General features: G+C 43.9%; 5 protein-coding genes across 5 annotated transcripts in view; 3 read left to right on the forward strand and 2 right to left on the reverse strand.

Moving 5' to 3' along the window:
* Nucleotides 1–2,910: 2,910 nt before the first annotated feature.
* LOC310822065 (4-aminobutyrate aminotransferase, mitochondrial-like) lies at nucleotides 2,911–8,726 on the forward strand (the record flags this gene model as incomplete). The annotated part of the gene is made up of 14 exons (XM_083694355.1): nucleotides 2,911–2,980; nucleotides 4,216–4,313; nucleotides 5,022–5,139; nucleotides 5,241–5,290; nucleotides 5,413–5,493; nucleotides 5,721–5,813; nucleotides 5,946–6,008; nucleotides 6,271–6,334; nucleotides 6,481–6,629; nucleotides 6,942–7,079; nucleotides 7,442–7,609; nucleotides 7,831–7,977; nucleotides 8,320–8,431; nucleotides 8,594–8,726. The coding sequence occupies 14 exons, from the start codon at nucleotides 2,911–2,913 to the stop codon at nucleotides 8,713–8,715; spliced, it is 1,473 nt and encodes a 490-aa protein (XP_083550481.1). The 3' UTR covers nucleotides 8,716–8,726.
* A 33-nt stretch (nucleotides 8,727–8,759) lies between these two features.
* Nucleotides 8,760–10,482, reverse strand: tmem186 (transmembrane protein 186). Its single transcript, XM_083693572.1, has 2 exons — nucleotides 10,376–10,482; nucleotides 8,760–10,056 (listed from the first exon to the last, which is right to left on the reverse strand). The coding sequence occupies exons 1-2, from the start codon at nucleotides 10,376–10,378 to the stop codon at nucleotides 9,361–9,363; spliced, it is 699 nt and encodes a 232-aa protein (XP_083549698.1). The 5' UTR covers nucleotides 10,379–10,482; the 3' UTR covers nucleotides 8,760–9,360.
* A 208-nt stretch (nucleotides 10,483–10,690) lies between these two features.
* gde1 (glycerophosphodiester phosphodiesterase 1) lies at nucleotides 10,691–14,623 on the forward strand. Its single transcript, XM_083694214.1, has 7 exons — nucleotides 10,691–10,733; nucleotides 10,838–11,302; nucleotides 11,728–11,903; nucleotides 12,358–12,463; nucleotides 12,958–13,050; nucleotides 13,165–13,376; nucleotides 13,890–14,623. Exons 2-7 carry the CDS (start codon nucleotides 11,033–11,035, stop codon nucleotides 14,035–14,037), a joined length of 1,005 nt encoding a protein of 334 aa, XP_083550340.1. The 5' UTR covers nucleotides 10,691–10,733; nucleotides 10,838–11,032; the 3' UTR covers nucleotides 14,038–14,623.
* A 581-nt stretch (nucleotides 14,624–15,204) lies between these two features.
* On the forward strand, nucleotides 15,205–20,897 carry mcrip2 (MAPK regulated corepressor interacting protein 2). Its single transcript, XM_083694198.1, has 5 exons — nucleotides 15,205–15,915; nucleotides 16,119–16,188; nucleotides 17,174–17,307; nucleotides 18,694–18,795; nucleotides 19,525–20,897. The coding sequence occupies exons 1-5, from the start codon at nucleotides 15,864–15,866 to the stop codon at nucleotides 19,593–19,595; spliced, it is 429 nt and encodes a 142-aa protein (XP_083550324.1). The 5' UTR covers nucleotides 15,205–15,863; the 3' UTR covers nucleotides 19,596–20,897.
* Nucleotides 20,861–25,136, reverse strand: part of slx4 (SLX4 structure-specific endonuclease subunit homolog) — a gene marked incomplete at its 3' end in the record, with an annotated part of 10,555 nt that continues 6,279 nt past the window's right edge. The window contains exons 11-14 of the mRNA XM_083694356.1: nucleotides 24,131–25,135; nucleotides 22,037–22,136; nucleotides 21,500–21,817; nucleotides 20,861–21,281 (exon numbers count right to left, since the gene is read on the reverse strand). Of these exons, the coding sequence (XP_083550482.1) occupies nucleotides 20,861–21,281; nucleotides 21,500–21,817; nucleotides 22,037–22,136; nucleotides 24,131–25,135 (1,844 nt within the window). The remainder of the gene's footprint in view (nucleotides 21,282–21,499; nucleotides 21,818–22,036; nucleotides 22,137–24,130; nucleotide 25,136) is intronic.

A 25,136-nucleotide genomic window follows, 5' to 3' on the forward strand; every position in this document is an offset into this window, starting at 1 on the left:
CAAAAACAATCAGGGCTGCCACGCAAACAATGCAGCGGACAAAATACCTGAATGACCAATCGTCAACCGCAGGAATCTGGAATAACCGAACAATTGATCAGGATGATGTCACACCTCCCCCAGGGACCACTAGATGTAGTTGAGCATTAAGAGAGTGATGAGGTCACACTGGCACCTGGCTCGCTGTTTGATGGATGTCCCCGTAGGGAAATGCACTGAGGCAGTCAGACATACTTGACACTATTACACATTATTCTCGAATAATGCATGCATTCCCTACATATTGTTCATTATCACCAAGCCTGAAAAAAGGCCAGAAAAATACATAAACACAGGAAATTACATTCAATATGAAATGGCCCGGCGGTGGAGTCGAGGTCAATGTAATATTGTTGATCATGGGAAACTCGTCCCCCCTAATAACAATGATAAGACAAACAACGGTGGGCGGACATCACGGAGCAGGAGAGCAACAAGTAAAAGTGGACTTTTTCCAACAGTACACTACAGCGGGGTTGAGGACTCAGGGGTCCTTTGACACATGAAAGGGTCCTCGAAGCTGCCAGAGTCACTTTCAACACGCAGACGTTTTCCAGAGGAAAAACACATCTATATGGGCTTTTGTTCTTTTGTTAAAACACTATCAAGTGCTTGTCTGGGACGGGTGTATAGGTGAATTGCCAGGCGGAGGGGTTTTGATCTGGTTGTATTTGACTCATCCCAGATGCATAGTTAGACAAGATGTATTGATTCACTGAGACAAGTGTAAGCCTGTGGGGCCGTATGGAAGATATACCGCTGAACTCTACGTGGTTTGTCAAACCTGTGGATTGTCAGTCATGCTGCAAGAAGAAACTGTTCATTACTTTGCATCGTGGCATGATGTGGAGAGGAAGGTGAAATCAAAACATCTCAGAATCAGAATCAGAATCAGAATTCTTTTATTTGGCCAAGTATATTTGCACACACAGGAAAATTGACATTGTGAGGTTGGTGCATGGGACATAAAAAAACAAGAGCAAATATTGACAAGAAATGTACAATTTTCATGTTCAATGAACATAGAATTATAATAATTTATAAGGATAAAGAATAGAAGTTGGTCATAAAACTGATGCAATGATTTAGGTATTGATATTGTACTTTCAATACTGGCAATCAGAATAGTTGGATATGGAAAGCTTGGAAAGGTCACTAGATCCACTAGATTGTACGTGGGTATTGGGAGCACTATGCCAAAAGATTGCAGGACAAAGACATCATTTCCTTGACTATACTGACATCTACTGGATAGCATAGGACACTGCATGTAGACCTACCAGTGAGGTTGCAGCTGTGGATGTTTTACATGAGTGTTAACCTATCATTGATATAGGGTGCCTACACAGTTCCATTCAAACCCTATACACACACACGGCAATGCAACGTAACATATTTTTTGTGAGATATGATAAACATACTGTAGGCAATTGAATGAGATGACAACATGCTCTTTTGATCTTTTGCAAGAGAAATCACCCATTTTTGTTTGACTTTTTACCTCTGTGAATATATTGTAACCACATACTTGTACTGTACCATTCAAGGTGTGCAATATGTTCTGGTTGGAACAGAACGTCCGATGCATATTGCCATAGAAACATGATGGACCGAAAGTCAGTGCATGTCAACATTGTTTGTCAAATCAAGGATTTAAACCATAAATGAGCATACAGGCCAAACCAAAATGTGTCATTCATAGCTAAGGTTGGATTATGGACCAGGCCAGTGGGGCCAGGGTTAGCCCCAGGGCCTTGGACTGCCAGGGGGCCTCTAAGCCTCAGGCCGCGTGTGGTGCGTGGCCCAAGACTTCCGAAGGACTTCCGAAGGACTGACCACTAGGTCCCTGGGGCTTAAAGCGTGATCTGACCACTAAGGCCCCTGGGCCCCTCGGCACCTACAGTGTGAGGGTCCCTGGGCTCCTCCAGGATTAAAGCATGAGCTGACCACTAGGGCCCCCGGGCCCTGCAGCGCTTACAATGTGAGGCTGAAATTGACTGTATGAAACGATTTCAGGAGGTAAGACTCTTGACCTCAACAATGATTGGATAAACCCCTTCCCTCACCTACAGTACCTACAAAAAATGCTCTTACAAAAGGAAGTTAATCAAAAACCGACCTATTTTGAACTGCTCTGTGTGTGCAGTTATTACCTTCATCATGTCCTCAACGGTTCAGCAGGGCAGTGCTGGGAGGAGAAACGATGACTAGATAACTTGTTGATAGATGCAAGACGCTTCAGCAGACAACCGCACCTCCATACCCGCCCCTCTGACTGGCTGCAGTTGAAGTATAAAAGCCAGGTGTGGCATACGACAGCGGGACCGCAGTGTTGTAGTGAAGTGGCCTCAGGTGTTCATTTAGAAACATCGTCGCAGTCCCACACCTCGACTCGGTGAGTGTTCCGCAGTATCACACCTCGTGGGCATCGTGGGTTAGACTGTATGGGCTAGTTTCCCGGACACAGATTATGCCTAGTCCTGAACTAAATTGCAGAATAGAAAATCTCCATTGAAGATGCTATTTAGTCTAGGATTAGTCTTAATCTGTGACCGGGACATGTATTGTCAATGGAGATTTTCCACTGATAATGTTATTTAATCCAGGACTAGGCTTAATCTGGATCTGGGAAACCAGCCCTTTTATCATTGTTTATTTGTCATTTTATCTTATCTTAAATGCATGTGTAACTGTTTCTTGTACTGAGAGTATTATCAAACATTGAAAACAAGATTTTATTTCGTCTCAAGAGAAGATACAAATGTGTATGGAGTTAAAATGAGGTTGTTGATTAGTTGTTTTTATATGAATATTCATGGGAATAACATTTATTTACTCTTCCTTCACCAGTTCCAGTGGTATCTGAGGAGCATGGCGTCTAGTCTGCTAAGCCGCTGCTTGGCTTCTTCTCTGAGACCCAGCCTGAGTGTGTCAGCCACAGGTAACACAGCTTGGATGGGAGAAGATAGGCCAATCAGAACAGTGTTGGTTTTATTGTTGCCTATCAGCATTCACTTGTGTATTCTACTCGTTCTAGTCACTCTGAATATGAAGATTAAAGCCACAGTCTGTAAAATGTCAGTTTCAATACGTGAAACACCCTCTCTGATGTGATGGGTATTACTTATTAATATCCTCATGAGATCAGTGCGGCTGTATTATCTTATCATAGCCAAGAACGAATGATCTCCATGACTTCGTTATTTATGTTCTTGTTTTGCGTTGTTGCTCTTGTGGAATGTCAGTCATTCCTTGAGCATAAATATCAGGGGAGGCTCAATACCATTGCATGCATTACAGTGAGCCCATCCTCCAATGTCTACCTCCACCAGCCTCCACTGGTGCAGATACATCATAGAGATCTGTGCTATTTGCAGGAGAAAATGACATAGGATTAATTTGCTCCTTTGAGTATGTGTTTGTTGGTGGCTCGTTCATGACGATATGCACGTTAAGGGTGGCTTTGATAGTAGTCTTTTTTTTTTTTTCTTAGTCTCATTTTACGTACTGAATACTTCAAGTCACTCGACCTTCAAGTCACTTGACCTCACCCTACCAGAAGGGGTCATGGGACAAATACCTTACAAGGAAGCTAGCTATTAATTGCGCCTGTGTTTTTTCTGAGTGAAATCGTTCAGTTGAAGGAGGAGGGGACGAGGAAAGAGAGAGAACAAAGGTGGACATAAATGATCAACCAGTTTTATCTGGTTTTTTGTAAGTTATTATTGTCAGAAGGTCAAACTGTCTACTATCATAGAGGTACAGTCCAGTGTAGTTATGTATTCTGAGAGTCAAGACAAACACTCCCACCTCCTCCTCAGCTGTCTCATAGGTTCCTTACTCTTTACTACTTTCTTCTTACTAATTATATGAAGTACATGCACTGTTGAACGTCCGATACACTTTTGGTTTTAACTGACAGTTTACCCAATTTTTATAATTTGTTAATATTTCACATACCTTTTCCATGTAGTCTACATGTCTACATTTGGCTACATTTAATAATATCACATTAAGAAAAAACTATCCCTTTAAGATTACTACACATAATACCAATCTTTAAATTGTATTAGTTAGTACCAGACTGAATATGTTCTGCCTTCCCATAATTTGTATTGAAAAGCTTGTGTTATTATCACAAATAAACCTATAGAATCATGTTGATGTTTTCTGTAGGATATCGCCATGTCAGCAAAGCATCAGCCAAGACAGTGGAGGATGTTGAGTTTGATGGTCCCTGTATGAAGACCGAGGTTCCAGGCCCCATATCTAGGGTAAACAAATGAATACAATCTCTGGACCCAACCTAGGGCCAGATAGACAAACTAAGCATTTGCACGACTGCAAAGTTTGCTACTGTAATTTTCAGAAAAGAGAATAGAGCAATACAAGTATAGGTAACCTTAGTTCAATTAAGGTTATAACAGAAGATCATCTTTAAGACCATTCAGTGGTTAAGCTGTGTTGGTATTGATTGTATCATGATAAAATAAGGTATTTTACTTCAGAAATTTGGCAGGTCTCTTTTTCTTTTCAAAGTATATTATCCATTCATACTGTATATCTTCCATGTTGTCTTCTACAGAGTCTATCAAAGCAGTTAGAGACGGTTCAGGTGAGTGTCTATGGAATTCTCCATGCCAGGGGAGGCTGGTGGAGGAAATTGGAGGACGGGCTCATTGTAATGCATGGAACGGAATTAGGAATGGTATCAAACGTTTAATGCCATTTCTCATTCCATTCCATGCATTTCAATGAGCCCATCCTCCAATTTCTACCTCCACCAGCCTCCCCTGCTCCATGCATATGTGTGTGGCACATTTACATTCAATGTTATCCCATGGAGAGTTATTAAAACACATTCAGTAAATTTCATATAGGCTCTGAAACGTATGTCTCTTGGTGCAACATGAATAAAAAGTGATACAAATGTCCCAGTGAAAGGTGACGTCATGCCTCTTGAAATGTCTGTGTCCCTCCAGAATGTCATCCAGGTGAATTTCTTCTGTGACTACGAGGAGAGTAAAGGTAACTATCTAGTGGACGTAGATGGGAACCGCATGCTGGATGTCTACACACAGATTGCATCTATACCTATAGGTGAGAGTCCCTGAGGTCCTGTTTTGGTTTGAGAATTAGTGAAAGCTCCTCCGTTGAAGATGAAAGATTTCCTTCTGTGCTTTTCTGTCTTTGACTTTCAGGATACAATCACCCAGCACTCACACAAGTCATGGCTGACCCCACGAATTTGGTAAGCACTAATGTTTATGTAGAAACTTGAAGGTGTACTCAAGAATGAAATTGTAAGATAGTCATTGATGAACGTGTAACTCTTTTCTCATAAATGTCTCACTTTTCTCACAAATGTCTCAGGGTACGTTTGTGAACCGCCCTGCTCTTGGTATGCTTCCACCAGGGAAATTCCCTGAAAAGCTGTTTAACGGTCTAATGTCAGTAAGTTAGATTTTTTTGTTTCTGTATACACCTTGGAATATGTAATTATATCTTTTATAAAACTACCTGCTAGAGTTTGAGTCAATTACCACTCAACTGAACTGAACACTGAACTTCTACAAAGGAGTACAACCAAATTACTGAATTGACTGGAATTTAATTGAACAGACTTCAACCTTGAGCCTTACACGAATCTAAACGGATGTGCTTCCTCTAATATCCACTAGGTGGCGCCCAAGGGCCTCAGCCGTGTCCAGACTATGGCCTGTGGCTCCTGCTCCAATGAAAACGCCTACAAAGCTATCTTCATCTGGTACAAAGTAAGTGATGGAACTGGAGTTGTGTTGTAATATAATGTAATATATTACAACACATATATAATTACATTATATTATACAGTATGTAATATAAAAAGGTGTCACTGAAACATGTCTATTGTGTATATTTCTTAGAACAAACTGAGGGGAACTAATGAGCCGACCGCAGAGGAGGAGATAACCAGTGTGATCAACCAGGTGGGTCTTGCTTGACCACAACGCTGAGATTTCCCTAATGTTATATCATATATACTTAGAAACACGCACTTAGGGCAATGAGTTTCTCCAGACCATGTGACCTGCCCAGGAATAATGCTGGGCCCAACAGTAGTTTATGGCCTAGAACTTCAGCCCAGAGCTTTTTCCTGGTCAGGTCATTGAATTAAAAAAAATATTCAACATGTATATATAAATGTGTAAGTCTGGCCTGTAGTTCCTTAGTCCAGTATTCTCTCTCCAGGCCCCTGGTTGTCCAGACCTGACTCTCCTGTCCTTCATGGGGGGGTTCCATGGCAGAACAATGGGTGAGACAGAAACGCTATTTTTCAATGAACAATTTGTCTAATTTGGTACAAAAACAAAGAAAACCAAGAATACACACCCGAATACAAACCCAAAGTACCATACAAATTCCATACAGTTCTATACAAACTGTCTTTCGTTCTCCCAGGTTGCCTGGCAACCACCCACACTAAGGCCATTCAGAAGCTGGACGTCCCAACATTTGACTGGCCCATCGCCCCCTTCCCTAGGATGAGGTACCCCCTGGACCAGTTTGATAGGGAGAACGCCCAGGAGGAGAGCCGCTGCCTAGAGGAGGTCTATTCCCTTTTTCTCACTCTCTCTCTCACTCTCTCTCTCTCTCTCTCTCTCTCTCTCTCTCTCTCACTCTCTCTCAATCCCCCCTCATTTGTCTACCTACCTAATATCCTTCAGTCCTCGCATTCATTCTCTTCATCCATTCTCATCTTTTTTTTTCCATCTACTCATTCCCTGATTCATCCTTTTTTCATTCGTCTTCGTCCACTCTCTCATCCCCCCTTACTCTCATCCACACCCCATCCCTCCATATCTCTCATCCCTATGACTCACATCCTTCTATTCCATCCCTCCATCCCTCTCATGTCTCAGGCGGAGGACCTGATAGTGAAGTGGGGGAAGAAGGGGAGGCCAGTGGCGGGGGTCGTGATCGAGCCAATCCAGGCGGAGGGCGGGGACAACCACGCCTCCCCAGACTTCTTCAGGAAACTGAGAGGAATCGCCAAGAAAGTAGGTTACCTAGGCAACCTTGGTGGTTATCAACATCTGGATGCAAAGAAATCTAACTCCGCATCTACCGTCTACTGTATTCGCTGCGGCTTGACCCACGTTGAATAGTCAAGCAAATAATACCGTGAAATTAGTGGATGATATTGAGTATGATCATGTGATTGGTACATATTACTAGTCACCCAATAGGGAGTGAGGATATGACTGTCAACAAGATTTAGGTAAACATATAAAGAAGTTTCAGTGTTGTTATTTCTGGTTTATTTCTACTGTAGTTATTCCTGTGAGTTATAACTATTGTAATAACAGACATGCACATTTACAGTATGTCCCTTCTCATTTGACCTTTGTGTGTCCATCAGCATGGATGTGCCTTCCTAGTGGATGAGGTGCAGACAGGGGGCGGGTCTACAGGGGAGTTTTGGGCCCACCAACACTGGGGATTGGACGACCCTGCAGAAATAGTTTCCTTCAGCAAAAAGATGCTGACGGGAGGTTACTACTACAAGGACGAGTTCCAGCCAGATAAGGTTGGTAGTAACTTCTCTGGTCCTGGTTCCTTTCTGTTTAATGGCTTAAAATATGACAACTTAGGTTAATAATCAGTCTGTATTAAAAAATTAAAGCTAATATTGGGATATAAACTCACTAACGTCTAAGCTATACGGTTTTCCTTTCCTTTTTGTCAAGGCATATTGCACAATGTGTGTTTATGCTTCACCGATGGTTCTCTCCTGTGTGTCGTCTTCAGCCTTTCAGGATCTTTAACACGTGGCTGGGAGACCACACCAAGAACCTGTTCCTGACGGAGGTGATCAAGGTGGTCAAGACCGAGAGGCTGCTGGACGAGGTGAAGAAGACTGGCAAGGTCATGCTCCAGGGCCTGTATGACCTTCAGGTGAGTGGTGGGGCCCAGGTGGGACCCAGATATAGAGAGCCAGATATAGAATAGCCGTATTTGTTGTTGTTAGCTTGGTGAATCATACACCAAATATCAGTATGTGAGAATGGTGTGTGGATAGTGGTAGGTCTCTATAGGGTGTGTTTTTGAAGTGGTAGCCCTTGAATGGGGGTAGAAGGTGGTCACAGTTGAAGACATAGGATAAGTGTGTAGAGGGAGGAGTGTATTTTGTGTGTGTGTGTGTGTGTGTGTGTGTGTGTGTGTGTGTGAGGCATAAAGGCTGCATCATCAGTACTCCTTATCTCTCTTTCTTTTCCTGTCTCTGTCTCTCTCTTTTAGATGAAGTACCCTCACTTGCTCAGTCGAGCAAGAGGCATCGGGACCTTCTGTGCAATCGATGTGAAGGATGAACAAACTCGCAACAACCTTATCCTCAAGGCCAGAAATAAGGGTAAAGTACTTAATCTGTAGGTTGGGATAGCAGAAGAGCAAGAATCACCACAAGGGGGACAGTACACCAACTCAACATAAGAATCCTAAAGACGAGCTACGCGTTAAGTACATTCATGTCAATCAAATAACTTTTAATAATAATTCATGTCATCGTTTACAGGTGTGGTCCTCGGAGGCTGTGGAACTCAGTCCATCCGGTTCCGACCGGCTCTAGTGTTTAAGGAGCATCATGCGAACCTCTTCCTGGACATCTTCGACGATGCTATCGCTGAGCTGAAGTAGAGCAGTCTGCTGACATGTCCCCTCCTCACTGCGTACTCTGAGGGGAAAACATTAACGCTTTTTCCCTTTCACCTACCCTGCTGTGCTTCACTGCATTCAAAATTGTTTTTATAGGAAGATACAGGCTGTCTATGTTCTGTCTATATTGCTTGCATTTGGTCATTGTCATAAAACATGTTCTTTGACTGTATAGAGCGGCACTATGTTCAAGAGTGATTGCAAAATGCTTTTGCCGGACACAAATGTAATCTTATGTGTATATATGCCCCATCACATAATTTCTACTGTACACTGCATCTGTTGTAACAAGTAACTTTCACATTTCTGGTTTGTACATTGAAGTAGCCGTCTAGTTGGTAGTGATTGTAATGCACACTCTTTGGCTAAAATAATGTTAATAGCTTTCTGTATAGTTTTAAATAAACCTCCAAAATATGTTGCTTAAATGATCTGCATCTTTTCGTTATTGAACACAGATTGTCACAGAACAGTTGTCATAACAACCATAACAATATAACTTTATTTTAGTCATACAGAAATCATTTAACAAGAGAGCATACTGTAATATACAGTAGGCCTATGTGCAGACTCTTCTCTTTGTGCTGATGAACACACAGTATCCAAATGCTCACAACATACAGTATATCAAATCAAAGTCCCAAACACTTTCTGAAAGGCCTGTTTGTCAACCACACGTCCCAACCGGGGGGAGAAATACAGGGTCTCAGGACTACTGTAGCGCTTCAGACGTAGTATACTCTCACCCACGGAGTCCCCAGTGTCCCCGAGAGTCATAACGTCCGACACAGCCAGGTACACATCGTGCCGTCTGCCCCAGAATGTGAGGTGGGACACCTTGAGAGTGGTCTGGGAAGAATCCAGGTACATCATCCCAACCACTCGTCTGAGGAAGTGGCTTGCAGTGTACAACATGACCCCAGCAAACATGGCTATTCCGGTGCTGTAGCTAACCAGCAGGTATGAAGCTTCTCCTAGGGAATACATGTAGAACACAGGGGGGAGCAAGACCAAGGTGATGGCAGTCTGCAGGAGCTTGAGTCTGGATACAGCTCTGAGAAGCTTTATGTGCGGTAGCGAGTAGATGAGCGTGTACTTCTGAGTGGATAAATCGGTACATTTTGCCAGTGCATTGACGTAGGGTGATGGAGGTCCAGGGTAGGCGTGTTGGATGGGGGCTGCTGTCCCTCCTGGGTCCAGTCGACTGGGTCTATGGAGACGGGTGCCACAGAGGAGTTGACTTGAGGAGCTTCTCAGTATGCAGTATTCCCTGCAGTGTGACAGCACTCTGAAGGAGAGGCTGGGGAGGAGTGTTGACCGATGCTGGAGGATAGAGAGAGAGAGAGAGAGAGAGAGAGAGAGAGAGAGAGAGAGAGAGAGAGAGAGACATTAGAATGGATGAGATAGAACTACAGTTTTGTAGTTTTATCAATAAGAGGGATACAGAGCAAGAGCAAAAAAGCACGCGATTTTACGACATAATACAATATGATATAACTATATCTTTGTTGCAGTAGAAATCGAAATTTAAACGTTAGAGAATTTAGAATCGTGATTAGATTAACTAGCTAGCCATCTGACCATCAACCAAGTCGCCAAATTAGGACGTACAGTTCCCTAGCTAAACGTATGTACAACTTACCATGTCAGCCGACGTCTACCTTGCAAAATACGACTAAAAGCATCAACAGTAAAGGCTGTCAAAGGAAGACGTGTTTGGTTTGAGTTGACGGCTAGGTCATATCTAGGTCTTTTCTGCCGCATTAACGAAGTAGTTCCGGTTCACGAAATTTCTGAACTTTTCTAAATAAAAGTCACAAAGTCAAAAACATAAAAATATTAAAAACTGTGTAATTATTGTTTATAGAACATGCATAGTGTTTATTGAATGATATGTCTTTTTCCTGCATTATTCATTTAATTTCACACATACGTCTAAGCTGTCATATCCGCCATACTGTATGTGACAGTTCTGCCAACAATGTTGCTGTTTTGCTGATGTGAGTGTTTTGTGAAACAAACGGAATTGATTGACATCTATTGCGTTTTGTTGTGTGCTGCTCCTGCATAAACATTTAATTGATGTCAAAAACATTTTCTGCAGCCTACTGCCTGGAGTGGAGGCGACTCGGCAGGGAATCTCGCCGTTGTGCCGCAAGTACTTGATTCAGAAACGGTTGACAACAACCTTATCGCCACGAATGATACGTGGTAACTGTATGACATTCTAAATGCATTGGGAAGTTGCTGTCAAACCGCTAAAGAAAAGCGTGTGAAAGAGGCTTGTTGGCGGTCAAACATGCTGCAGATTGGAGATGAGGTCGCCCTTTTCTCGGTGGTGTTCGTCGTCGTTCTTCTCGGAACTAGGAGCGCAGTGTGGTCCACCTCCCTCACCGCCTGCCTCTACGTCTTCTTGGTAACGTTCCGATTCCCTCAAGTCCCGTCCAACCGGGCAGTACAGGTGCTGCGGCCCGCTGTAGGTACTGTTGGTTCCGGCAGGGTGTCAGTGGTCGCTCACCGGGGAGGAGGGCATGACGCGCCGGAGAACACGATAGCAGCTATCCGGGAGGTGAGTCGAGGAGAGGCTTCCGTGCACCAGAAAATCCTGGCTCTTTCTCTTCCTCAGTGAGAGCTAATCATCAGTTATAGTGCACACATTGTACAGCACAGCAAGACATTGTGTACTTTGTGTGCAGTACAGGCACAAGTGACCTTGACTGTGTTCCAAAATGCGTTCTTGCACTCTATCTAGACTCTAGATAGAGTGCAAGAACGCATTTTGGAACACAGCCATTGATTCATGTCAACTGCCATAGTGAATCTGACACAAGGCCAAACACGTATAAGATCACATTCACAAATGAGTATCCTATTGAACTGTGTATAACTGAGAAAGAAGTGCATAGAGATATAATGTCAAACAAGCTCTCCCTTGCTTCTCCGTAATGTCATTCCTCTCCTCTTCTAACCCTGTCTTGTGTCTACCATCACTAGGCCAGTAAGAATGGGGCGTCAGGGGTGGAGTTGGACCTGGAGTTCACTGCAGATGGTGTCCCTATTCTGATGCATGATGACACGGTGGACCGCACCACCAACGGGTCAGGACCACTCAGCCAGCTGAGTTTCTCTGAGCTGCGCAAGCTGGATGCAGGCGCTGAGCACAGACTCAGGTGAATGGGGCTGTGGGGGACAGACAGACAGACAGACAGACAGACAGACAGAGATGGACAGACAGACAGACACAGAGACGGACGGACGGACGGACGGACAGACAGACTGAGACACACAAAGAGATGGGCCTAATTGTAGGGTTCTGTGAGTTTTGGTTTACAGCCTGAGACTTGGCTTAAAACTCATTTAGTGCCGAGGGTGGCTTTAGTGCCGATGGCTATTCACCAAAAATGCATAAATTATAATGCTTCATTTTGTAGCCAAACAAAGTATTGTTGCTAGGTAAATACCACAAAAGAACACTTGGCACTCGTGCTAGATGGTGAGTGTTCCGGAATTCTTTGGCAATTAGTAAGCAAAAACAGGACAGATAGCACCATTGTATAGTGTTGCTAGGCAGTTGGGACTTGGCCAAAGACAGCGGTGTAAATGTTAATGTTGTGTGACCCTCAGTGTCAAGTTTGGTGGAGAGAAGGTCCCTACTCTGCAGGAGGCAGTGGAGGAATGCATCAGACTCCAGCTGACCATCTACTTTGATGTCAAAGGTCACCCAGATGAGGTACAGCCAATCGCATGCCTTGGATATATGTATATTACTATACATCTTGGGCTTTGTCAATGGGGTGCAATGTTACGAATGTTATAGAATATGCAAAAAAAAAATAATAATAATCCGTTGACGCTTATATTCTTTACTGTACATTTCTTCCAGCAAAGCTCTACTATGTACAGCTGAATACACCTAACCTATAGATAGCTTAGTTGGTCTGTTGATTTAATGGTTACATGGCCACTTAGGATTGGACTGTTCTTTTTTGTTGTCAAAAAGTACATTTTTAGAACAGGGCCATTTGAGAGCATATTGTTTCAGGCAGTGGTCCACTTTAGTTCACGCTACAGAGCAGTGCTCCAACTGACAAACAGCTGTTGGATCACCAGCCTGTCTGAGAGAAACACACACACACACACACACACACACACACACACACACACACACACACACACACACACACAGTATGGTTTTATGTAATGTTCTGTTTTTTCCCTTCGCAGGCAGCAGCTGCTCTTAAAGAGATGTACAAGAAGCATCCAGTCCTCTATAATAGCAGCATTGTCTGCTCTTTCGAGCCTAAAGTCATTTATAGGGTAAGGGTGTGCAAAGGGGTAATGGTTCTCAAAAGGCATCTAACAGACATGGTAAACTCATAGTCAATGCAATTCTATCTCTGTGTGTCCCTCCCTTGACCCTCTCTGGCCCAGATGAGACAGGCTGACCCGGAAGTGGTCACAGCACTGACCCATAGACCATGGTTCCTGAGTCGGTTAGGCGATGGCACGCCACGCTTCTCATCGCAATGGAAACACCAGTGGACACAGGCGCTGGACGTGATGCTGGACTGGGCGCATCACCACCTGCTGTGGAACCTCTGTGGCATCTCTGCTTTCCTGGTGCAGAAGAACTTCATATCCCCGTGAGTCACTGACGTTTGGCACCCTAGCTGCCATGTTGGCACCGAATCGTTCTGTTACCAGTTGTTGTATTTGCCTCGGAACTTTTGGTGCCAATAGGGTGCGCCATTGAAATTCCTAATCTTGCGCACAAAACAAACATACAGTGCATACAAAATAATACAAATATTCTTGCAAAGAACACGCAGTAAATAGTACAGGTAAGTACCCTGTGTAGAACCCTTGATACAACCTAAGGTGTCCTACTTTATGTAAACCTTGATCCGATGCAGCTTTGTTATTACTGCTCACACAGTCAGTTGCCCACATGGTTAGCTGTGTAGTTGACTGTTAAACCTGTTAATATGCACCCTGAACAACAACACGACCTGTCTTTTTATAATGTGTAACAAGCAAATACTTACAATGGATATGTTAGGAGTCACGGCAGGTAAGGCAGTAGTGAGTGTCACGGCGGTGAACACGGCAGGACTAATCTTATGATTCCTCGCCGGTCTCCTCTCCTCCGTCCACAGGGACTATGTGCAGTACTGGGCCCAGAGGGGTGTGGAGGTGGTGAGCTGGACCCTCAACACAGCCGTGGAGAAACAGTACTACCAGGACCTGCTCAAAGTCAACTACATCACAGACAGTCTAGTAGAGGACTGCGACCCCCATTATTGACCACAGTAGCACACACACACACACACACACACACACATTTAAGCATTAAAAAAAGGATGAAATTGACATGAAGACTTGAGACATGAAGTGTTTAACTTTACAACACTGCATTGTATTTTCAATTGTTCAGAAAATGTATGGACATAGGATGCAAAACCTACAGTGCAATTATACAGAATAGAATTAGCCTTTTAATTCTGTCAGGGAATATGTCCATGTGTACTGTATTTACCAACTCAGGAGTCCACCAATAAGTACACGATACACAAGTTAATTTTTTTGGGTGCATTATCCATTCCCCTGATCTCTGTTATAGCTCATACTGTGAAATGTTGAGGCCTGCTAATACTTTTACTACTGATAGTAATGCCTTCATAAACCCTAGAAATGCTTCACAATTCATTTATAAGCAAATTCTGACAAAACTACTGTACACATATGGTGCTGCTAACTCAAAAATATGACGTCATTCCTTTGCATTACTCCTCATGTGCTTATTGCTTAACCGCATGAAATACTAAAAATAATGAGGTGCATTCATTTAACATAATCTTGAAGAAAAAAATAAAATAGAATCTGGATTACACTTGTTCAGCTTCCCTCCCTCTCTCTCTCTCGGTAGCCTATTACTGTTAGCGTTTGTGTGAAATGAATAACTTGGGTAGATCATTAGCTACATGTATTGAGCCCAGTATTTCAAAACTTGTAATCTTGATCCAATCGAGCTGGCTGATTTCCCATATGCTACTCAAAGTCTGCCATATATCTGATCATGGATAGCGAAAAAAGATTCCAGATCATTCTAATCTAGATTAAACATGTTGAAATACTGGGTCCTGGAGACAGGCCCCATCCATGACCTAGATCGCTGGGGTAAAGGTAGACGAGTAGGTTCACCTTGGCTAAGCCTGTCTGATCCGTTACCAAACAGGTTTCTCTGTGTTGCGTATACCTATATCCTCATTCCTAATTGTTTCCTTATTCCCAACCGATAAAGATGGCATATTGTAGGGGTTATATGTTGGTAAAATCAAATGATCTTGCGCTGAACAATAATTCAAGGTAGCTAAATTGAGAGCTTATTTCACTAGTGGAAGCCCAGCCAAGAGACACAAATCCCTAATAGTCCAAGCACGTGGATGGAGAAGCCCACCCTATTCACCATGATGAAGCACTTTTTTTTTTTTTTTTTTCATAACTCTATGTATCGACTTTATCATGGTGAATAGGCTGCTTCTCCATTCACATGCTTTGACTATTAGGTGAAAGGTCATTGGTAGAGAGAACCCATCAGGGGGTTCTCTCTGATCTGTGCGTGCGTGAAGTGTCTTTCACACTTGTAGGACGTTTACAGTGTGCTGGTCACTCCGAAGGTGAAATCTACTCTAATATATCCGCTCAAGACGTAGCGATAACGGAAGAAGGGCAACACTTTGTAAGATCAAAGACACAGACAGAGGGGGACTGCTTCACCTTGGATGACCTATAGCCAATATACCCTTGGAGCAGCAGACAGCGGTTTACAGATCAAACATATGTTTATTCGGAGCGACGACAAGAGAGCGCACATTGCGGTACCGTGGTCCCTTTTGGTGGCAGTTGCTTGCAGGCTACGGTAACGGAGGCTGGCAGACGTATACCAGCCCAGCTGACTTGGAAAAACACGCTGCAATATTTTTTCCACCGTGGCTGCGTCAAGAGAACTCGACCGAAAAGGGGGATTGCACGGCGTACATAGCATTTGCACTTGTCACATTGTATCAGATCCACGGCAAGCGACTTTTTCTGAGCCATACTGAAGTTCTCGGGGAACTGGCTTTCACATAATGTACACAATTGCTAGAGGTCCCAGTAAACTTGTTACACAACGGAGGACAGGTGAGTTCGCTTCTGTAGCTGATCGATATGATAATAGTGCCTGAATTGTTCTTAATATTGATTATTAGCAAATAAATAATGATCTAATAGTTTGATTGATAGAAGGTAGCCCAGATCAATGGGGAAAAAAAGTATATTCTAATGGTAATAATGCATGCATTGAAGTGACACAATTTAAAAGCCTCTATTCAATTTATTTTTAGGGCCCACGCAACAAATTGAGAATAAAATCATCGACTTGAAGCTCAAACAGACTCCCTGGTCAGAGTCAGAGTAAGTAGCGATATTCATTCACATTGCATTTATCATCGTGATCATGTCAGTGCAAACCAACCTGGCGAATATTCCATAGCACGTGTGTGCAGTGGAATAAGTGCGGTCATGTAACACTGTTGCCACTGATATCATTTCTGTAAACACGTCACGATGTACGCAATCATTTTTGGAGCGTTCTGTTACTTTGTAAACTCCACAAATAGATGTATTGAAACATTGTAGCATTGATTATGTGTCTCGCAAACGTTTCCTTGCCCGTTTGTAACCTAACACACAGTGAGTGACCTTGCAAGGCTAGCTGGCATAGCTTGCTAGCAGCGTTGGCTACCTGCATGTCGTTCAATGTGTTCAAAGTCCGAACGCCGAAACACACACAATTATTTGTACACATCCTTTTCAACTATTAAAAGAAAAAAACATACATGCTGAACAACATATAGCTCCCATGTAAACAGACGTAAAGGTATAGGCTATGCTTCACACTCACTGCAAGGACATGCAACATGACGTGGACTGATAGCAAGTTTAGCAATTGGGTATTTGGTTGAGCTCGTCGGCCAGACGTCATTATTTTTGGAGTGATTTCAGTGTTCTAAAGTCTGTCCGTTGCAACAGACGCGGTTGTACAATATTCACGGAAATCCCAATTGTGATAATCTGTCTGTTGCCCCTAGCAACCTCATTGTGTAAGGAAGTAGATTGAGCATCCTCACATGTCTATGGAAGCCGAGTGGACCTGAAGTTTAACGTGGGAAATAGAGAATGCACATGAATATCACATATACAGTATTTGACCTTTCTTGTCAGAGCAGTGTACAGTTCCCCTCCAGCAGTCATATTGGGCTTTTTATGAGAGATATATTAGTGTAAAAAGTGTAATTTTGTGGGCTTGCAATAGGGGTTCATCCCCATATTTTCAAGTAAGATATATTGACAATCCAATAGCTTATGTACTGTCCTTTTCCTTCTCTGTGTACTGTAGTTCTCCAGCTCCTAAGATTGTCTTTAATCGCCTGAACGGGAAGAGATATCACACAGCGCCCATACAGAAGCAGGACACTCCAGCTGACGACTTCACACCTTCCCATGAGGAGAATGTCAGATTTGTGTACGAAGGTGAGAGGCACTGGAAAAATGAGGTCTTATTCATTTTTACATCTTTACACACACACACACACACACCTGAAATGCATATTGGGGATGATTACATACAGTAAATCCTTTGACCAGCAGGCCTTGCTCAAGGCTAAAGCTGACACACATCCCACCCTCTTCACACCACCAGTGGTGTTTATATGTGACAGATTGCAGGGTTCAAGGACTAGAACCCCTGTGCATGTCGATTACAACCTTACACATTAAACAGAGAACAGGGGGCGGTAAAGAACACATAACGGAGAGATGGAGGTTGCTAGAGAGGGAACTGCAGGTCATTCGGCATGGACCGTAGATGGTGATTGGCTGGTAATATCCAGGAGGACTAAAGGGTTGGAAAGAAGCAATCCAGTGCAAAAGTGGAGAGATTCTCTCTGACACAGTTTTGCTCGTAAGTTATATAAAGCAGTCTACTTTCGGCGAGCTCTGATGAAGATGAATGACTTGTAGAAATAGTATCAGTGTGACCTTTTCTTTATTGCTCTTGGAGACGTGCCAGAAAAATGATAATAAGGCAATTCAGTGACGCCATTTTGTTTGCTTTTATAAACTTCTTACAGCACTCTGCAAACCCCTGACACAGTGGCCAGTGCCAACGCTGCTATTGTTGCGTGCATCGTGCAGTGTTGTAGAAGTAGTATCAGTCATCAGCAAGTCCAGGCACTGAATGGAAACAACACCAAGTAGTTTGAGTGAAAGTTCAACTTAAATTATTTTTAGACGATGAGCTTTGGTTTATTTTTGGACATTTTCATTCAAAAGCTTGTCGCAAGCGATGATGTGTTTCGCAAAGAAATCACACTGTAGATGAAAGCCTACAGAGTGGGATGTGTTTTGCACAAAGGAAAAACATAACCTTCAGTCCTGACTCTACCATTGGCTGATGCAATGAACTGCCGTGCTTGCCTGGCCCACCTCATCGCTGTATCATCTTTGATCGCTTGCAAGGTTACCCCTCCAGAGAAGTTTAGGTTGTCCTTCGCAAGGCATTTGTGCATTGCAGACAAAATAGAACATTATAACCTATATATATATATGCCATTTAGCTGACGCTTTTATCCAAAGCGACTTACATTGCAGTGAGTGCATACATTTTTCAGTATATATAGTACCATCGGGAAGCAAACCCCCAACCTAAGTGTTGTTAGCGCCATGCTCTACCAACTGAGCCACAGAGGACCACTCAACCTACCCCTAGTCAGTGGCAGCATAGTCATAAGATGTAGGTTGTTCTATTGTAACTTCCTCTAAACTGCAGCATAACATGGAAAATAATTCTCTGTGTGGTGTCTGTCCGTCCGTCCGTCCAAAAGCGTACCAATACGTCTGTGTTTTCTCCCTCTGTAGCGTGGCAGGAGGTAGAGCAGCAGCTGGGAGATGGCGGTGAGCCCGCATGTGGCCAGGGGCCAGTGCAGTACACAGAGAAGACCCCCAGTCCAGTTATGAAGAGTGAGTATAGGCCCATTTCACCTTCCGCCATCTTGTTTACCAGCAGCCACCTTGTTTACCAGCAGCCACCTTGTTTACCAGCAGCCACCTTGCTCTACTAAATAAGTATAGAAAGTAAGGTGATGTGGGGGAGGTACGTTGAGGGAAGAGAGTTAAAAGAGTCTACCTCTATCCCCTGGCTCTCATATCTCATTTAGTCCACGTATGTGGTATTCTGATCACTAGTCTACTCTTATCCCTTTATGTGTTGTTACCACTTTAACCCCAACACTGTAATGATGTTTCTGTGTAAAGCATCTGTACTAAAGCTAAATGCCAGTTTCATTTCTATTTAAAGAAGCACAGGCCAGGTATTTAGCTAAGTCTTATCAGAGGCCCGATGAGAGAGACAAGCATTAGCTTTAATGTTTAACTCTCTCTGGTCTGTGAGCAACTCTCAACTCAGATGAACTTGTGCTGGTTGCTGATTCTCCACAGTTTCACCCAAACCTGTTCCGTCCTGTTCAGTGACCTCACAACTTTATAGGTCATTGGGGGGGCTGTTCATAAAACATGACTTATGACTCAGAAGCTCAACTGTGATACAAATCTATAATCAACTTTCTCTCTCATTTTCCTCCCTCCCTTTATGACTCTCCCCCCTCTTCCTCTCCTTTCTCCCTCTATTATCCTCTTTTCACCTCCCTCCATCCCCTCCCACCCTACCCTTCCTGCTCTTCCTCCACGCAGACTTTGTGCCCATCGACCTGGAGGAGTGGTGGGCCCAGCGGTTCCTGGCCAACATTGCCAACCTGTCGTGATGTGGCAGGGGGAGGAGTTAAAGGGCTAGATGAGGACAAGAGAGGCTGACTGACAGGCCAGGAGGCCACTGTGAGCAAAGGAGGAAGAAGAGGAAGAGGAGGAAGAAGAAGAAGAAGAAGAGGAGGAGGGGAGACAGTCTGGCTCTGGAGCTACAGTTGATGGGTTCTTCGTTGAGTCTGAGCATCTATTGGTGTCCCACAAAATACGCTCCACTACCCAACTACTATGTGGTGGGTGCGACACACTAAACGGCCCCCCAACGGCCTGCTTTGAACTTTGACCCTGTAGACTAAAGCTTCCACTGCCAATGACCCCCTTGGGCCTAACCGGCCAATCAGAAGATGGAAGCTGATCTGGGATTAATTGTCTTCTGATTGGTTCTTTGTAAGAACCGCCCTCCCTGATGTATGATGTGTGCTCAGATGAAGTGTGTGTATTTCTTGGCTGGTCTTTGGATAAAAAAGAAAAAAAACAGTAAAACATTTTTCAAGAGTCCTCTGTGTGCTGGAATTATTCCTGCTGATCAAAATAGGCATTACTTTTCAGCCAGTGTCTTTGAATGTTTCTTTGTTTTTATTAACTACTAGATGGATGTTTTATAACCCACTGACTACCCCATGGTCTAGCAGTGTTTGTAACTTGTCTAATGTGTGTAGTATGCTTTATAAATTATATCATTTATTGCACAAAACAACATTAATCACTTTTGTCTTTTAATTTCAGAATTGTATAAATCCATCACAAAAGATGTCACATTTTCAATTTAGAACATATTAACGTCAATATACATAAAATAATATTGTTAAATAATAAACAGTAACAAGATTATATTATGTACATAAATATCAGGCAATTTGTACAAAACCTGGTGACACATGAGCAACTTCCTAAATTGAAATGAAAAGGGCATAAATCAAATGTTACAGAGGAAACAAATAGCCTGATCTGTACCTGATTTTTTTTTTTTAAAACATATCCTCTGATGGTCAACATCACAAACCTAGCCCTGACCATATTATCATATATGGTTAACTCGTAACTCTCAATAGTCACACTTCTGACAGTTCATTGGCATCGATTATTTTTTTCACTCTCAAATTCCCCTTCCATTCCAAATACAGGGCACCCAAAGCCTTCTCTCTCCACCCGATCCTCACTCTGTCGAGTGCAGTTCAGGAGGGAGTTCCCACGAAGCTTTGTAGCATTATTATAATCTTCACTCCATGGTAGTAGATGTTGAAATAATCATGGTGCAACACAGCTTTCAAGAAAGTGAGTCTGTTCGGTCTGTAACTTTAGCCGCCGCCCCTCTCCTCCTCCCCCTCCCCCTAGCTCCCGCCCTCCCTGCCGGCGCTGCTCCCCTCCCCCCGCCCCTCCCTCTCCTGCGGCCGGGGGCCGACTGCCCGGGCTTAGCTGTAGTAAAGGTGATACACTGGGAGTCCAGGTAGTCCATCAGCTTGGCGGTGCCCAGGCGGACGCCCACTGCCTTGAGGCGGGTCTGGAGCTGGGACAGGACCAGGGGCTGGTACTGGAGGATCTGCCCGTGGAGGTCGGAGTCTGAGAGGATGAAGTGCCGCACGGCCTGGAGGCGTTCCTGGTCCTTGGAGGCGGCCTGGGAGGCGGTGATGCTGCTGTCGCTGTCTGAGTCTCCGTTGTCAATGGAGTGGGGCTGTTCTGGGTTGGACCTGGAGGCAGGGAGAGAGAGAAGAAGGGAAGTCGGGGGGTTTCAATTGGAACTGAATAATTGCAAGTATTTTTCTAAACAAAGTCCATGGTATGTATTCAAATGACATTAATGCTCTTAGGAATGTACACACGTTTGTTGGGGCCCACTAAACTCAAGTAGAGAAACATAACCACACACGTTTGTACCCTAACCACACACACAGACACACACACACACCTGTATGAGTCTTCACTGGTTGCCGTTGAAGAGGTGTTGGATCCCTGCGAGGCAGAGAGAGGCTCTGGATCCTCACTGGTTACTTTCACAGGCGAGGCAGTAGGGGGCGCTCTGGGCTCCTTCAACCCCCCAGCCTGGGCACAGGAGACAAGCCTGCGGGGGGCCATGGAGGTAGAAGGCAGAGGCCCCGTCGTTCTGGGGCGGCCCAGGGAAGGTGCCTCGTCCTCAGACTCGGAACTGACCAGCTGGTGGGTGTACTGGTGGATCTCCTTCAGTTTGAGGACCATCTGCTTCTTCGGTAGAGGACGCACACCAAACCTACAGAGAGAAAGAGAGGGAGAGAATTCATGCCGTATTAGCTATAAGCAGTGAGACTTTAACACAAGAAATAAACTCATCAAGTTCACAGTCATTCGTTATTTTTTATCTGGTTAATTATATACACAGACCAGACAACACTGATATTAGCAATACATTATGATGTCTAGGATCCATCACATGGGCAAAGAGGATGGAGGAGCAGGTACCTGCAGGTACCTGTTGAGCTTGTTTTTCAGGTCAGGTGTGTCCATGTCTGAGTAGCTGGGCATGGGGGTGATGGGCTCCAGGGGGCGTTGGTCTTTCCTACGGGACGCCACTGTTGAGAAACATCAAAACCTGGTAAACGTTGTGGCTTTGACCAGAAAACAACGTTCTTAAAACAGTGAAAAGGGTATTTTTACTTTTTTAAGTTTTACGTCAGTGTATTGTAAAATTTAGTGTGAGAATATGTTTTATAGATATTAAAGCTGACAACAAGGTAGGTATAATGATTATATAGATATATAAAATATTCTTATATATAATTTTTATTTTATTTATCCTTTATTTACAGTCATGAGAAAAAATTAGGACACCCTATGAAAACCTTTGTCTTCTTCAACATATTCAAACATATGGACATTTGATATTCATTTGAACAATATTGAAAAATTGAGGTAATATAACTAAACAAATACAACTGAAACAAATTATTTAAAAAATGATTGGTAAAATGTAATTAATAGAAATGCAATCTTCTTGTGAGGAAAAAGTTAGGACACCCCCACATTTAGTTCCACTTAAAATGCCTAAAATTATAATAAAGAGCACCACATCAGGTGCAAATGATTAGAACATCGTTACAGAGGATTTTGGAGGAGCCTGTCCTATTTAAGCCTCAGATATTTAGTTTGGTTTGCTCTTGATTGTTGAAGTGAGTTGCATCACCATGGCGAGATCAAAAGAGCTCTCTGAGGCCTTCAGAAGAAAAATTGTAGATGCATATGAGTCTGGGAAGGGATATAAAAAGATCTCCAAACTATTCGAAATTGGCCATTCCACTGTCCGGAAAATAATTTACAAGTGGAGAACATTTAAAACCACCACCAACATGGCCAGGTCAGGCCGCCCAAGCAAGTTCAGCATAAGAACTGACCGAAAGATGCTTAAAGAAGTCTCCAACAATCCCAGAATGTCATCACGAGACCTACAGGTATCTCTTGCCACAATTGATGTCAAAGTACATGCATCCACCATAAGAAAGAGACTGAACAAGTTTGCATTACATGGGAGGTGTGCAAGGAGGAAACCCCTGCTGTCAAAAAAAAACATCAGGGCAAGACTAAAGTTTGCCAGAGAACACCTAGAGAAAGACCAGAACTTCTGGAACAATGTGCTTTGGACAGATGAATCCAAAGTTGAACTATTTGGGCACAGTAAGAGTAGACATGTTTGGCGCAAAACCAAGACAGCATTTGAGAACAAGAACCTCATACCAACTGTGAAGCATGGGGGTGGAAATGTCATGGTTTGGGGCTGCTTTTCTGCAGCAGGGCCTGGTCAGCTCACCATCATAGAATCCACTATGAATTTTGTATTGTATCAGAGGGTGCTTGAGGAAAATGTGAGACCATCTGTTCGAAAGTTGAAGCTGAAGCAGATGTGGACCATGCAACATGACAATGACCCAAAACATTTCAGTAAATCTACCAAGGAATGGCTCAAGAAAAATAAATTGAGAGTTCTGGAATGGTCAAGTCAAAGCCCGGATCTTAATCTTATTGAGATGCTGTGGATTGATTTGAAACTGGCTGTGCATGCAAGACACCCCTCGAACATCACACAGCTGAAAGAATTCTGCAAGGAGGAGTGGGAAAAACTTTCTCCCAATTGATGTCAGAGACCTGTAGACAGTTATAAGAAACGTCTAATTGAGGTTATTTCAGCCAAGGGGGGCAATACTAGCTATTAGGGCATAGGGTGTCCTAACTTTTTCCTCAGTAGGAATTGGCATTATTGTTAATTTTTCGTTAAATAAATGATTACAAAGTTACATTTTCATAGTTTTTTGTTCAATTACATCCCCTTTATCTATAGACATTGTTAGAAAGAAGATAACATATTGATATGTCCATATTTTTAAGAGAATAACTTAATATTTTGGGGGGTGTCCTAACTTCTTCTCATGACTGTATACAGGAGAAAGCATCTTGAGACCAGGGTCTCTTTTTCAAGTGTGCCCTGATTATATCATCTAAACAATAAAGTTTCAATTTAATATGCATTTATATATATATAAAGGGGTTTTTAATTGCTAGACTATTACAGTACCTGGAGTCTTGAGCTGGGCCACTCTCTGGGCTGGGGCGACAGCCTTCACCCTCTGAGAGAGAGGAAGAGCCTGTGCCTCCTCATCCTCCCAGTCGTCACAAAACCTTTCCAGGAGGCTGGCACGCAGCTCTGGGTTGGCTTGGGGAGGCGTGATGGTGGTGTGTTGGTTGGGAGGTTGACGAGAGGGAGTAGAGGAAGGGTCTGCTATCTCTCCATCTCCCAGCCGTGGCAGATTATCCCCACTACCGCTGCTGCTCTCCAACCTCAGGCTGAAACACGCCGCCTGGTCCCTCTGTCCGACTCCATCCCCATCCCCGTCCCCGCCTCCATTGAGGCCCCATGAGTCGTCAAACGCCATGGGCGGCTCGTCCATCGCCAGGAAACTCTGCTGGAAGCTGCAGCCAGCCACCTCCTCCTCCTCCTCTTCTTGTTTTCTTTTGATTGACATACCTTCTTCCTGCTCTTCTTCTCTACCCATCCCCATCCCCCTCTCCTCCTCCTCCTCTTCTTCTTCTTCTTCTTCCACTCCACCCTCATTCCTCATTCCCCTCTTTTTCTCTCCCTCCCTCTCCAAATCCCCTGGGCTGTGGAAATAGTCAGACTCGGTGGAAGATCTACGTGGGCCAGGGGACCTGTTCTCTTTCTGTGGGCTGGGGGACCCTCTGCTGGGAGATGAGGGGTCAGAGAAGGACAGACCTAGGGACCCAAGACCCCTCCTCTTCCTCGGGCTCTCTGTGACCCCCCTCCCTCGCTGGCTGCTCTCGCCCTCCGCCTCCCTCCTGCTGTCACTCAGAAAGGGGGAGGTCCAAGAAAGACCATGGGAGTGGGGGGGGTCTGAATGCAGGGGGGTGCTGCTATACGGCTGGGGTAGGTCATGTTGAGGGGACCTGGTCGTGGAGGGGTCTTGTGTGGGGAGGAAGGGGAATGAGGAGGTCAGGCTGGGGCGTTGAGGCCGTCTGGGGTGGTAGGTAGGGACCGTGAACACTGGGGACAATTTATTGGGGTC

Source organism: Argentina silus (assembly GCF_951799395.1).
Source record: "Argentina silus genome assembly, chromosome: 22".
NCBI classification, from domain to species: domain Eukaryota; kingdom Metazoa; phylum Chordata; class Actinopteri; order Argentiniformes; family Argentinidae; genus Argentina; species Argentina silus.